The sequence below is a fragment of the Synchiropus splendidus genome, chromosome 12, assembly GCF_027744825.2.
Source record: "Synchiropus splendidus isolate RoL2022-P1 chromosome 12, RoL_Sspl_1.0, whole genome shotgun sequence".
In the NCBI taxonomy this organism is placed as follows: domain Eukaryota; kingdom Metazoa; phylum Chordata; class Actinopteri; order Syngnathiformes; family Callionymidae; genus Synchiropus; species Synchiropus splendidus.
In genome coordinates, this window is record NC_071345.1 from 11643363 (window position 1) to 11659366 (window position 16004).

A 16004-nucleotide genomic window follows, 5' to 3' on the forward strand; every position below is an offset into this window, starting at 1 on the left:
CTGAGGACCCAGATCACGTCATCTCTGAAGAGAGACACCACACTGTGTGAGGTCCAGGGTTTGCTCTTTCTCCATTTGGCTCAAACCTTTCCAAGAAAGAATATATTTCAAGTCGAGACCGCCATCCGAGACATAAATACTTGCCAGCTGAGCAGATTGCTGTCCATGTAAACGTAGCCAGTGATGCTGGTTTGAGCTCATGTGAAGTTGTTAACACCATTAAATGCCTGAGCGTGTGTGGTGTTGTGTGTGCAGGTTTGACTTGCTGCGGTGCTGAGATTCTTGCTACACTGACATTTGCTCTTCTCCCTTAGAGCTGCTCCTGTCCCCTCTCACACAGCCACATCTCACACACACACACACACACCCCCCACCCGCACCGATGTTGTCCTTCAACTGCCGTCATCTGTCTCTGCTCACCACAAATCACAAAGCAAAGGCGGACGATGGGGAAAGCCACACGCAGTCTTTCTGAAGCTTGAGAGATGGGAGTGTGTTGGGCAGCACAAGTGGAGGCCATGCAGGGGAGGAGAGTGATTGATGGAGGAGCATAAGGTTGAAAGTAGGATGGAGAAGAGGAGACGAGGGAAGAGGTGATGGAGCGAGTGAGTGACAAAGTGACACAGCGGAATGACAAGTCTGCCTGGGAGCCATGAACGTGGAGCAGGAGGGATCATTGGCACCACTCTGTCCTACATAAATGTCCATTCGGTTTCGGCTACTTTGGCGTCATTCTCAAATGTCAGAATCGCAGTTTGAATCCACGGTACTGAGATTTAATTGAAGGTTTGGTGGCGCTGCAGACAATATCGACAGGATTACGTATTAAAAAAAAAATCTTAAGGCAGTTCCTTCCAGAGCCATGACAATCCTGCAATAACTCAGAGCTCAGCTAGTGTTCTGTGACGCGTCATGTTTCAGCTGTCGCCTCTTCAGGTCTCACAACTGAAAATCACTCTGCGGTGAAATCATTGCGATATTTCAGAGAGGTAATGTCTCAGACCACACAACTCACACTTGGAGGAGACACTGCTAACAATTGTCGTTTATCATTGCTATATGAGAAGGAAACATGTTAAAAATTGATAAAATCGCTTTCCAAATCTTAACTTTAAAGTCACTATTATTACTTTGATATACAAAACATGCTTTCATTTCAGCTAACTTTTGAAAACCTAACAGTTCCCAATATTATGATTGATGTAACTTATTATGTTTTGACAACTCAATTATTGATGTCAAATAAGTCAAACCGTAATCATTTATTGCTTTCTGTACACAGCATTCTCTCCCAAGAGCCTTCTGCTTCCTTCTTAATAAATCACAAGTTAACACATTTTACACAAGGCATTTTATTAGCAGAGGATAATCATCTTAATGCTTTGAAGGCCACTGGTGCCCTTTGCAATGCACCAAGATTTTCATTCGACACTAATTCACATCTGCTTTTTAAGACCGAATATGAGAGAGTTTGTGTGACTAGAACTATGGTCCTCACTATAGCTCCCACTCAAACACAACGGAGGACTGGGATCAAGTCATCACGGCAGCTTGAAAGACGGCAATAGTGCTTTGCGCAGGACTTTCAGGGCCAGGGGATCAGGGCTCTAAGTGCTCTCAGTGACTACGACAACTCCCTGAAGACAAACCCGGTGACCAATCGCCTCCATGTATAGCTCATCGGGGTGGGGGAGTGCCACTGACACCATCAGAGTAAAGGGTCGCCTCCCGCCACTGTTGTCTCGGTTCACTGTCCTGCGAAGCACTCGAACACAAACGTCCTCCAAACGAAAAACGCTGGCTGGTAACAAGCATAAATATCTTATTAACTGGGGTGAATGGAGGATGACTGCCGACAGATATGCAGCATCAACTTTACTCCTTGAAATGGCGTTTCTGCAATTACATGGCCTCTGTGGAGATAAAACGATCCATCCCCGGGATGCAGAAAGAATAAAATTACACCCGAGAGTACCATTTTATGCTGAATGGATATGTTGTGTTGGTGTATTAGGAATCATGTTTTTTCCAACAGCACATTCGGCTCCCTCACCTTCAGCACATAAACACCTTTTCTGGTTTCCAACAGCGAGGTTGCCAGGAAAAAAAACGACTTGACTTTAACCAGACACATCAACTTTCTCGGACTGACGGTTCCCATCCACTCTTCTGGACTTGGATAAAGTTTCAAGAACTCCAATGAGGATAGGTAGAATTACTTAAATCTATCATTTATGACGGATAACACACTCAAACTGGTTGCTTTTATCTGTGATCAACAACAAAATACCTGATAAAGAATCACCATCTGCAGTAACATTACCCACAGTAAATTCAAAGAACGCCTGGTTTAATCACTTAATTCATTTTTCTTTTTAAATAGCAAAAACATAACTGGGAAATAACTCATCTGGTGACAGTTAAGAACTACAAGTCCTGATCTAGATATTCTGCTAATTGTCTGCCATTTTCACTTTCAAAATAAAAAGAGCAAAAACAAGCAAAACGCAAATGAAATTTTCTATAAGCGCTGAAGCCATCTTCCAATGCATTAGGCACTATATGAGCAGAGAACCACTCGATGGCCAACAGTATTCCCTCAGTGTAATTGATATGGATTCAATGGGAATTTAGGATTTGGCTTCAAATGGCCAAGTCAGCGAACTGTCCCTTTCAGTCTAAAACGGATCCATTCCTCTCGGTTAATGCGGCCATTAATCGCCACTCCACTTGGTTTCACAATGTTATTTTAGTGCTCTCAGCTAAAGGGGTTCATGTGCTGTAAAGATTGAGCCACTCTTGTTCTCAGAGATCAACCGGTTCCCATTAGTTTGCAGCTTACAAACTTAATGTGCGTCTAATGCCTTCGGTGGTCCGGGTGTGTGAGCTGAACAAAACTGATGCAAAAAAAAGGGCTTCTAGTTCAAATTGATTTGCAATATTCATCATCTCCGGACATTTCCAACTTCCACTGATACTGTGTGGGTTTGCTATTAAATGCTGAAATGAGAAAATGTTCCTTTTAATTTGACTCAAATGTGATCGAAATTGTCTGGATAAGCTCAGTGTTCTTTCTTTGTGGCTTCCCATTTTCATTCACGGCGTATAACCGGACTCGGTGGAGGATTAGCCGAGTAAATGCTGGCGTTAAAATCCTTTCCAAAAATTTGACAGCAGTAAATCAGACCATTTCTTATTGTGGCGCTGTCGTAAAACGCAGGACAGTGCGACCTTTTGTGTTGGAAGTTCAGAGAGCTGACAGATTTACTCTTCGAACAGTGATTTTTATCAAGAAAGATAGAGGCGATAGAACGTGTTCACAGCTTCTATTTTGTTTTCTGAGGACCACAATTTTGTGCCGGACTCCCACACATGAGCGACTGACTAAAACGAGGAGCTGATTGCTGGCATTTATCAGTCGTTTGCAGAGGCAAATGTGAATTAGTTTCCTGCCACTTGTAGTGTGAACAGGGTGGCCAGGGTCAGCCTACTTACACCGCCTACTTGGGCTGAGAAGTTAGAGTCACCCTGGACGTCAGTCAGTCAGTCAGCGCACATGTCAACAGACAAACTACTCACAGACTCTCAATCACACCAGAAGACAATTTAGAGCCATCGAAGGACTGCAGGATTTCTTTAGCGTGGGAGGAAGCCAGACCAACTCGAGGAAACCCACACAGGCACAGGGAGGGCAGACTAAGTCACAGAGAGAAAGCAGAAACACCTCATGTCGATTGAGAACCCAGGACCAACTTTCTTCCAGCCGGCTGCCCACAAACAAAAAGATCAACAACAGATAATTAGAAAAAATACTGCCCATCTACATCCGAGTGAAATGTTTCCTGATGGTAATAAAAACAGTTCAGTCTAATTCCCTGCTGTGTCTTTTCATATTTTGCCATCTATTTGCTTTGCACTTTCAACAGCGGCCCGAGGAAGAAAATAAATAATTTCACACGGTTCTATTTTTTTCTTCTGCTTTGAATATCTCATATTAGCCTCTGTAAACAGCGTGTCTCCCTCTTTGGCAGCTTTCCTTCCAGCACTGCTAAGCATCCCCCGTTCACAGAAACCATAATGAGGTCTTGGCCTCAGTGTACAGTGGCAACACAGAAACTGCATTACCACTCCTCGCGTGGTGCTGCAACAGCACGGACGATATCTGGCCAGATACCCAGTCGATAAAACAATCTGACACGTGTGTATGACCTCGGCGAGCAAACATGCATCCATGAGCCATACAGTAGCTCCAGCTACCTCCTGAAGCAGTGCAGATGTAGAGATACTGCCTGAGAAAAACAGTGAGAATGAGTTCCAATCCCTTTTGTGAATGAGAGTCATGTTTTATTCTGCCCATCTGCATACACCACTTAAAAAATTCAAGCCAGACACAAGAGTCCTCAAAGAGTTTCAAGTGTATTCCACCAAAGAGCCGCACGTCAGTCGGAACCAGTGCATCTCACTGAAGTGAGTGAGCAGAGAAGATCAGAAAACACCAGCAGTGAAACCACCAGTGTGCATGCTGTGTGAACAATTTAGGGAGGGGAAAAACGCAAAAAACAATCATGCAGAACGTTCCCTCACTCACTCACACACACTTGCCGGGCCCAAAAAGCAGCATGCCTCTGATGAAGTCATGTCCAGCAACATCATAAGCTCCAAGTGGTCGCAAGTAATTAGAGAGATGGAGCGAAAGTAACCCAGGCTGCAACCTCCCGAAAACAAGCGGGGGGTTAGAAGCATACAATACGTTTCTCGGCACACATTTGCTGGTTTTACATTTGGGATAGCCCACTGGCAGGGCTAGCAGCATGTTAAGTTATCGAACAAGGGTGTGTGAGCACGCAAGTGTGTGAGTGTGTACTAATGAGGGCTGGGCAGGGGGCCAGTTGCAGGCTGGAGGGAGACTTGGCTCCAACAGACCTGTTCTCTGGCCATTTGTGCATGGATGGAGACAAGCATAAGCAGACGCATCGAAACAAGAGCAAGTGAAGAAAACGGCTGAGAACACGCGGCCTTGTACTGTCGACTGGAAGGACATTAAAAAGTATAATGAGCAAGAACGCTGCACGATCTCTCATTTACATCTGGAGCTGCGAAAAGAGCATGTACGTTTGATTCGCTAAAAATTATACGGGTGGAAAAATAATAATTTCCAAGTTTAATTGAAATTCCTGCTCAGTTTTAGAGAACAATTTCAGAGAATATCATTGCAAAAAAGGGTTTCTAAAAGAAGTCAAATACCTATGACTCAAAGACTTCTTTGGTGGGCGAGTCTGAAATATATATGTTGTTCTATCACCATGACCCAAAATATGCAGGGTGAAAGACAGAGAATCAGAGTGTTCAACCCTGTTTAAAAGCTAGAGAGAAAAATACTCAGCCAACAAGCCAACACTGGTATTAAGAACCTTGTATTTGGAGGGGTCAATAAAAATGTCACGCTCAGGAAGGGGATGGAAGCAAGATAAGGTTGGCAAGCATGTGGGACAGCCACGCGGAAAAAAAATCTCCAGAGAGCAGTGTGAAAATGAGGATGGATGGTGGGATGAAGACTTTTAAGCTGTGATTAAGAAAGAGCTAGTGCTATTTAGAAGCTAAGCTTTGAGAGAGGAGGAGATAGCAAGGATAGGAAGAGAGAGAGAGGCAACGCTCGGGGCAGAAGTTTCTTCCCTGCGTGTAGAGATCAGCGCCAGACTTTGCGGAGGCTGAAAGACAACCTGAGAGAGATAAGGAGGATGAGGGGAGAGCATATGCTAAGTGAGAGGATGAGAGATGCAATGGAAAGAGCGAACTACAGCGATAGAGATAGCAGGGGAGAGATAAATCGAAAAAAAGAGGGAGGGGAAGAGCAAGGATGTTGTGTGTGTGTGAGTGTGTGTGACTAAGCAGCAAGATCGAAGATGAAGCAAGGAGAGGAGAGGACATCCATCGTTCTCGCTGCCTTCAGGTGGGCAGGACAGGACTGAGGGCGAAAGAGTCAATACACACACACACAGCATTTTTAAATTTGTGTGTGTGTGTGTGTGTGATGCAGCTGCGGATCGGAGGGGAGAACCTGTTCTGGAGCAGGTGCTGGCCATTTCACGCCTGTCGGCCCCTCTTAGCCCCGTTTGTCTACACAGTTTCACATTAGCCTCCACAGGTTTTTACTCTGTCTCCCTCTGGAGCAGCACTGCATCTTTCTCCTTGCTCTGTATTGACTTACATCCAGCATTTCATTCCACTCTAACCACCATTTTTTTAGTTTTTTTTTTTTTGACGAGCGCCCTTTCACAACCCTCCGCCTTCTGCAAGCCTTCATCACTCACATGCTGGTTGCCCAAGTCACAACTTCTCTGCCACAGATTTAGCTCAAGTCTTCTGATGGTAGTGAGTAAGAGGAGTGGGAAGAAGGGAGGCGGTGGTTGCCTACTGAGAGAAATAGAAAAAAGTCCCTCCAGGATTTAACAGCCATTTTTGTGATAGTCGGGGGCGAAAATTAAATGTGCCTGAAACTCTTTGATCAAAACACACTTCAAGAAGTGCACTAACCTGCCCTAAAATAGTGCATAACAATGTTATTTAAAGTTGAACATTCATTTTAAAAAACTGGAAAAATGATATACTTCTGTCATGAAAAGGATGAGTTTGACAATGACTCTTGATTTTCACAAATATTAGGTGTCTCAATGGAAGTGAGATTTTAATGTTAACAGGGAGTGAAAAATGGCATCACTCACTGTTGAGGGTCTAAATTCAGATAAAATCCAGGATGTGACAGGAATGAAGAATGTTCAACACAGGAGGGAGCACAGACCATGAAGAAAGGGATGTAGCAAGTGAGAGAGGGAGGGAGAGAGAGAGTTTAGTGGGATAAAGAACAGGAGAGGAGTGGAAATGTAGGATGAAAGGCAGAGTCAAAGAGAAACAGTTGGTGAAATGATGAGAGCAGCAGCCAGCAGCTGAAGCAGCAAAGGGTGACTGATCCGTTCTGAGAGGCTTGGAGAAAGACAGACACACGCTATGGCGAGAGATAGAGGAGGCCAATAGCACTGGAGATGGTATGCAGTGGCACAAGATTCCCATGAGAGGTTTAAACGCCGTCAGCATCCACTCTTCCCTCTGTCCGACCCTCATGCCTTTGCTCTGTGGCTCACCGGGAGTGAGGCTCACATGCAGGCACGGATTTATCCAGGCGCTCAGTCTCTGACTTCTTAAATCAAACAGAAAAAGCCTCAATCTTCATCTCTGAGCTCCACAGACCTTGAAATTTTCCTTGCTTGTTGCTTGTTACACGCAGCGGGAGATGGTGACATCTTTTGTGAGACAGTACCAGGAGGCGGTACATCGAGGCCTCAGAGGAACAGTGACGCACACCATGAGGAGCCAAGGGACTCGGTGAAAGACAAGTGGAGGGGTGGAAGTGGATGAGTAAAGTGGAAAAAAAAAATCAAAGCAATAAAGGCGCAGAAGTGTACAAGCTTCTCCAAAGATGAACTCACAAAAGAAATGTGGTTTTACCCCACAAGTCAGCAGAAAATAACTTCCGGTTAAGTGCAGGCGGAGGAAAGGCTGATGTATTTTGTATGAAGGGGAGTGGAAGAGTAAACCACATGAGGTACAAGTGGAAGTATTTGAGAGACAGAAGGGCATGAAAGAATTGATTTTCTCCATCTTAACAAGCACATAGACCCACATCTGAAGTTCCATTAAGTTTCAGCAAAGCGCGACTGGATTTAAACTTTACACCAGCTCACACATTTCTTTTAGCACAAGACGCTGATAGTTTCTATTTGAGGTCGACAAGCTCAACAAAGAAAAAAACAACTGATGTTCAACAAAAAATGAATTTGAAAGTTAGTTTGTTCGCAAGACCAACTTCACATTGTTTAGACAAATTGGTTTTGAAAATTGACAGCACGTCTGACTCCCTAGATTGAAAACGGCTGGCAAAGATCATGCGCCAGGACAAGAGCAAATCAAGACCAGCCCCACCTGCTTCTCCTCAGAATGGATCACACTGGTTACATGAAAAAGCTCCCCAAATCCCATTGTATATCATAATAGCGCCTGCATAAACCAAAAGCACACAGTGGTGAGACCGCTCTGAAAACGGCAGATTTAGAGAGATCAGTTAAACCACAAACTCCTTGAACCAACAAGGTGTCTCAAAGTGGTGAGCTCCAAGTGCAGTGGGCTTTAGACAGCCTACCGTTTGTGCACAGTGGCAATCTTATCAGCTGCCCGAGGGCGAGCAAGTGCCAATTACAGTCGTGCTGGTGATGACCGTTGTCCAAATAACAGAGCCAAATTGATTTCGATGCGGGGTTTTCGAAGACAGACTCTTCCAGTCAACAAAGCAGAACCAATGCGAGTGGGTGAGTGAATGAGCAATATCGCTGCATGCATATATATATATATATATATATATATATATATATATATATATATATATATCCTTTACAACCAGCCATCTGAATTCTGAATGTACAGAATGCAGTTCTAAAAAGGCCTGTACAAATTGCATTGTACAAATGGACTTGGCACTCTCTGTCGAAAGACGTTTTGATCAGTTCTATGCAATTCAAGCCTTCAGAGAACCTCTATAATGACATTATAACTGTGACATATTGTAAGCAAAAAACGTTCTGGTTTGTTACTTTTCCGCTGAATGCTTTCACAGTGAACAACGAAGCTGCAACAATGTAAGCCAACACTGGCAAGAAGTGTTTTTTTTTTCCCTCCGCAAATATTGTTCAGAACCCAATGTCAGATACTGACCTTAGGCAGCAGAGACATCCTTGCTACACAACACAGGATGGATGTGCATGTCGAAGTGAGAGGGAAAAAGTTGCATGCATTCCAAAAAAGAGGCAGAGAAAGATCGCAGCAGAATGATAACACACATATTTGCACCAGGGACAGAGCAGCTGGACCCACTAACCTTCTGCAACACACCCAAGACAGACCTCAGCACAGAGTGTGTGTGTGTGTGTGTGTGTGCGAGTGTGTCTGTGTGACATGTAGTGGAACAAGATGCATCCCTGGAGAAAACATGAAAGCATAATACACCAGAAATGTGAGGCGCCAAAGTGCACTTGGCTACAGTTCATCAGTCTAGAGGATATAAATATTTTTATATACCAGCCAAGGGAAGGTTTACATGACAAACGAGACCCCAGTGAACACCAAGCGTCTTTAAATGCGTTTTTAACTCGTTACTGATGCACTTATAGTCGACACTTCATCAGCGTGTTTGGACAAGAAGCTGGTTTTGCAGCAGCATGTTTGGGTTTGTGACGACAAGAACAATTCCAGCATGCACTTGTCATTTCAGCAGAAGTCATTGGCATACACAGTGCGTTTAAAGATTCATGTGCCTGGATTATAAAAATCACATTGTTAAGACCCGGCTGCTTACATTTGAAGCCCGGTCAGTAAACGATTATTGTGCTGGGCCTCTGATACTTTTTTTTTCAGTAGTAAAACTGCTGCCAACTCGCCGGCCTATGGCTCTTACTCACTCAGTTGACATGTTTCCAAAATATTTAAGATTTGGCTGGGGATATCAGTTCATCCAGGCATCATCATGCCAATAACTTAAAATGGAACTAAGAGGAAAGTTAAAGAGGCCTCTTTGTTCCTTGTTAACTGGTGAAAACAAAGGCCTATTTAAACATTTACTCCACAAGTCCATCTGTTAAGTTCTGAATCAGCTGCAGCATCATTTCCATCATCCTGTGATGGTGGATTTCCTGTGTGTACTTCGGGCTTCATTGTGTTACGTTGGCATCTGCATGTGGCCATCTTATAATCCCTTCACGCCAGAGCCTAGGACTGCACGATGGTTCTGACCCGGACCCATTTCTAACAAATTGTGGCCAGCGTCCTTGCCTCCGGCTCTTTCTTCACATCCTGGAATCATTTCACATCGGGACTCTCACTAACCTCTGACCAAGGCGGTGACCTGATCCCTGCCGGTTCCGATCCGGTTTTTGACCTCGCAGACGAAGGTGGTGTTGACGGCCTCGTCCACCTTCAGCACCTTCAGCTGGTTTTCTTTGATCTGAACTGTGTCCGGCATCTCTCCCGACATACTGTGGGGACGTGAGAACACAGGAATCACAAAAAAAGGAGATAGCTTTTTTGTATCTGCTTGACTTGGGGTACAATGAGAGCATTCAGACGGATGTATACTTTCAGAGACGCGCTGCACTGTGCAAAATCATCAAATTCTACTAATCTTGATCAACCGTGCAAAACCAATCCGTTTCCCTCACGACATGAGGCAATCTATTATCACGCAGTGGAGGAAAATGCTACAAGAGAAAAGCAAAACTGACTGGGACTAAAATCTCTTGCAATTCTTCCAAGACAACAAGTGAGTTTTATTGTGTCTAACAACAAGCGGTAACGTCTAAAGTCAAAGAGTCTATTCTGAAGAATTATGAGGCCATTGAAGTAATCATGGCACTGGGCAGTAATAATTGTAGCACTCGGAAAGGAGACAATAACAGAAAAACAAAATCAAATAAACCCTGACAGACAAATTGCCCCCCTTTCACAGACTGAGAAAAGAACAGGAGTGCTATTACTCACCTTTCTGGAAAGCATAAAAAAGCATAATGTTTTTAATCCACAAGTCTTAGTAAGTTGTTTGATGGAATTCTTCAGCTCAAACTAAAAGGTGTCATTACAACGACTTGACTTGTTTGTTCTTGCATTTGCATTTTACCCAGCTATACATCTCGAAACAGCATTTCCAAACAAAAAAAAACGTGTGAAATGCCCTTGTCTCCATAATCACTGACATCCATCATCATTATGTTGCTACTTAAGATCATAGTCTCAACTCACTCAGTCGTATAGCTAAATGGAGAAACACACACACTGAACCACTCTGACGGAGTTGTTCAACATCAGTGCAATAAAACCATATTTTCATTTGTCAACGGGTGAACTATGCATTTCCTGAACAGCTGAAAGTCTGGATCTTGATATAGAGAAAGATTTGGAAGATGACACAATCATACTGTGCAACAAAGCACAAAAAAGTGACAGAAAATTATACAAAAAAAAACCTGTGGCAAAGGGAAGTGATGTCGTGACAAATTCTATTTAACCAAGTGACATCAGCAAAGCATAATTTTTGTGCTCTGTTTTGCTCAATAATTCAGATGTGTGAATATATTCATGACTACGAAGTTCCGATGAGAGCGCCGTGCACGTCTGTGTGTTTTCACATGACGATTATTAAAATATAGTTGACATTAAGAACTCATGGGATTTTGGAAACAAATCTGTTGATGTGGCAGGTGTTAAAGCAGAGATGAGTGGCAGGGCGAAGCCACCATTCTGTTGCTGGACGAATTAAAGGTCAGGGACACATCTATTATAACTCAGTGGCATATCCATTTTGCTCTTTCTACCTCCACAATGGACCAGCAAGTCAGGATCAGCGATAAATGTCACATGAGAGACGAACATAATGCCTCATCCCATTTTCAAAAAAGAAAGAAAAAAAAACAGCAAAGCCAGTGAAAAACACCGAGCAGACATTTCCATTATGAACATCTCCACAGAAGTGATGCGGCGTACTCACGTCTTCCACGCAACGGAGAGCGGCACAGGGTTTCCAGTCGCCATGCAGGTGAGCACAACGTTTGTACGGCCCACATACCAATTATTGTCATAACCCACTATCGTCACTTGGGGAGCGTCTGAGGAAAGGAGAGAAAAGTGGCAGGATGGAGGAGATTATTAGCGCTGTAATTAATTAATTACTACTTGGCTTGAAATAGGGAAAAGCTTTTATGACAGAGCGTGACCAGCAATCATGAAATAATAAGCTGGGGTGTGTGAGTGTGTGTGTGTGTTCGTCTTACATTGGACTGCCAGCTTCAGTGGGATGCTCTCTGGCTTGACTTGGGTCCTGTGTGTCACCACGCAGCTGATGTCTTTCCCGTTGTCCGCAGCAGTGGGGATCAAGCGGTACTCGCTCACTATGGACTTGGTGTTGTCCGCGCCTGCCTCCGTCTTTGTGGTGGCGTTTCCGTTGGCGGTGGTCACCCAGTTGATCTGAGCAACAGGGCGGCCGTTGGTAGACTGACAGCGCGCCACGACGACTCTCTTGGTGCCTGCTTCCACGGGGACAGCCAAGGCAGAGTTCTGGGGTTTAGCTGCAGGCAGGGTTGGCGGAGGGGGGGAAAAGACACAGAGTGGCACACAGAAGATTAAAGGACGTCGAGATAGATGAAATGGAAATGAGACAGCTGAGGGAAAAGATAATGTGCACTATAAATGACAAACAATTTGAGTCACCAGCCTGGCGAGAGCAAATCCTAAATTCAATCTCCAAACACGGCTTGTGCCCAAAACACAATGTGTCTGCTGTTTGTTTCCTATCAGGAGGCTAAATTGATAAACAATTATGGGCATGGCATAAATTATAAATCATTTTCACTCCCTACCAAACAACTGACCAAGTAGAACAACGGAAGATTAATATTGTCTACAATGCATTTTAAAGTCACTGAGTTGAAACGGAAAACGGCGAAAAGCAATGCAGCAGACGAAGACAACCTCCGTTCTTTAAGGGGAAGTTTTCAAACCTGCAACAGCAAAAACACTCAACACATTGTTTCACATGGCTTCTATGTGTTCCAAATGAATGCCACTTTCTTATTTAGACTGAGCCACACTACGGACCTTAAATAAATCAATCACCCCACACTTGTGCCAGCTAAGGCAACTTCAAAGTGCATCTCTATTCTTTCTTCATTCCTCATTCGGCGAAACTCTTGAGCACAAGAGTGGGGTATGAGCTTGCTGGACAGGAGTCGACAGCCAGCATGACAAGGAGCGAGATCAATACTCAGCCTGAGGGGAGGCAGGGAGGTATGATGAGCTGGAGAGAGAAGAAAAGGCAGCTGAGGCAGGGGTGCCGCGCCAAGGTTAGCCCAATGGTTCTATCGCATTAACAGCAACACAATTGATCTGACAATACCACTTAAAATGGCAATTAAACCACACAGGACAAGCTTTTAACCGGCAGGCTACCTTTGGGCGAGGGCTGAGCCAGAGCCGGGCAGAACTCTGCATCTATAAATACTATAAGTAGTGACACTGTATTGACAAGGGGGTGAGCAATTGATAGGCCACAACGATAAATCACTCCAGGGAGCTCTTCGCAACACTTCGGAATCTGATTGCTCAACACAACATGAAAGCTTGATTAAGTGCTCAGGGACAGTGCTTCTCGGTTAAAATACAACCTCAAATTGAATTATTTGTGAAACATATACGCATCATTTTGAAAACAATTTTTACTTTCATTCTGTATGGACACTTTCTCTGAAAGGAGCTTTTGGCCACAGCTGGACCGATTGTTTCTCGAAAAGACACAGGGAAAAAAAAGGACAGGTACTGCAACTAGGACGAGCACGAGGAATGCAGAAACAATTGTGTCACCCAGTGACACACACAGCCAGTTATGTTACACTCATGGTTTATGACTACAGTGGACAAAGAGCACTGACCTGCAAGTACTGCTGCATGACTCACGAAACTAGTTTCATGTCATCCTCCAGTCCAAGGACAGTTGGATGAATAACTTCCAGGTGTATCAACCCATAAGTATTAGCAGACAACACTTTGTTTCATATACCATTACTCCGGATGTGTGGGAGGAAAAGTACTTGTATAAAAATATATAATGACTAAGATGTTACAGAGAACAATTTATGTCTTGTCAACCCAGAAATAGTATCTCCATTTCTTTTACTCCTTCTTCACCCAACATGTCCACCATCTTTCTTCTTGATGTAACCAAAGCCGTCCAGCAAGTCATTTCAACTAATACAATCGTGTGATGGAAAACATTTCTTTCATCACATCACTCAGAGCGCCTCAGATCTTCAATCATGTTTTTTGGCATGCAACAACAAAAACAAATTGTGAGATCTCAACAATCACGTGGGACACAAGCCTCCCAGTCTGTTGCAACACAGTCTTGGAGGTCTGTGGCTTTCCATCGACATATAGCCTGTTTTTAAACAAGCAAGCCACAGCATGTCTACAACATTCCCCTCCAGGATAGGGCACATAACTCGTTTATAGCACCACCATTTTGCATTTTAGGATGTACAAAAAACAAATCCATACATGTCTTACGTGAGAAATAGTCAAGCAACTTTGGACTGTGTTCTGCTGTGTGACAGGCTTCGCATGAACTCACAGAGCTCGAGTCGTATCAATATCACTCTGCAAAACAATGTAAATAACTGCTTTGCATGTTCATAATTTACATGTTACACAGCACAACAAAGACAAACACTGACCATAATATCTGTTTAATAATGAACATTTCCCTAGGAAGAATCGATAGTCACTTACCAAGCATAACTAAATATGTGATGCCTTGCTCGTTGCCACTGGGGTAGGTGGCATACTCGCAGATGTACTTCCCCTCATCCGACATCCTCACATCGGTTATTTGAATGGAAGGGCTGCTGAGGTTTGGAGGGCTCGGCGTGAAGCTGACTCTAGTTTTCAGAGGTGATTCTGGGTAGTTGGCTTCAAAATGGGGGTGATAGACTGCGATGTTGATCCTCTCTCCTTCCTTGGGTTCATAGATCCATGTGACCTGCAGCACAGCGAGGACAGCGGATCAGTGGTTAGAATGCCATAATGGAACAAAACGCGGCTCGTTCATCACATCATTGATATGCACTGGAGAGCATTTCAAATCCTTTCCATTTTGCTGTTCACTCCACCAGGCGCCACACTGAGCATCACAATCAAACAAGTGGAACAGGTATGAATATGGATGTGGAACGGGGTTTTTTTTTTGGAGCCGTAGTTCCCCTCTCTTAGCGCATCCCAAAGGAGACAAGCATTTCCTACTTCATTGAGATGCAACTAAGAAGTGTGGCCATTACCATATCCAATCCTCTACAGCAAAATGAGGCTTAGCATTGTTTATTCCCAGCAACAGAACATTAAGCAGAAATGTAATAAAGGGCCATTAGAAGGCTGGAGTGTGATTGGTGGGTTTTATGTTCTTGGAGAACCAGTTAAACTAATTCACAACAACACTTCAATTCTTCAATTGTCCTGCATTGTTCACTCACACAAAGTAATATGTCATTGTGTCCACGTGCTTTTGGAAGGATCACTTCCCAGCGAGGATACCTCAGGTGAGCAATGACTTGCCTGGATGTGTGTGTGTGTGTGTGTGTGTGTTATTTTAATAGCTTGTATCCTGCAGTGCTCAGAACATTTACACAAACACCATTAATGCATGCTACACTGCGTTCACAGCCAGAGCATTCACATCATCAGTTTGACCATCAACTACAATCGAAACGATTTTATACAAGTCTGAATGGACTTCCCAACTTGTTGGAGTCCAACTTAATGACAGACTTTACGCTGGCATATGCAGGGGCTGCCGTTAATAGTGTCAAGCTACATGAGATGAGGTCAAACTGCTGAACAATATTGCAAATTACATTTTTCTTCCCCATCATTCATTACTATATACATTCTAAATAAAACTAGGTAGGTGCTTCTGCGATATCAACTTTTCATATTTTAAACATCCCCATTGCTATATTAAATGTTAAATTAAAATAAAGTTTTTAAATGAATGAATAACAGTCATTTGACCAGTACTTCTTGTATCTCAAAATAAATGTAAAGTCCCTTCGAATAATCTATTCTTCACTTCTGACCATCTCTAAATGAAATAAAATGAGTATAATTTGAAGTACATATGGCATTGTTACACTTTTGTCTTGTTAAATGGCAATATTTTCACCTTGTTTTATAATATCCCAGCAACAAAACACAAATTCAATTTTTCTTCAGTGCTTTGGGTTGATGGCTCCTCACAACAGGTCCCAGTACATGTGGCCCCTAAGGAAATTTAATTGCCACCTCTACTCTAAATAATGAATTAGTCAAGCTCCTCATTTAGAATTTTCCATTTGTATGACATTCTGTGAAACAACATGCAGATA

General features: G+C 43.5%; 1 protein-coding gene across 2 annotated transcripts in view; it reads right to left on the reverse strand.

Moving 5' to 3' along the window:
• Positions 1-16004, reverse strand: part of si:ch73-22o12.1 (nectin-2) — a 105112-nt gene that overhangs the window by 52766 nt on the left and 36342 nt on the right. For both annotated transcript variants that reach the window (XM_053881508.1, XM_053881507.1), the window contains exons 3-6: positions 14377-14626; positions 11868-12161; positions 11585-11702; positions 9931-10079 (exon numbers count right to left, since the gene is read on the reverse strand). In XM_053881508.1, coding sequence (XP_053737483.1) covers positions 9931-10079; positions 11585-11702; positions 11868-12161; positions 14377-14626 — 811 coding nt within the window. The remainder of the gene's footprint in view (positions 1-9930; positions 10080-11584; positions 11703-11867; positions 12162-14376; positions 14627-16004) is intronic.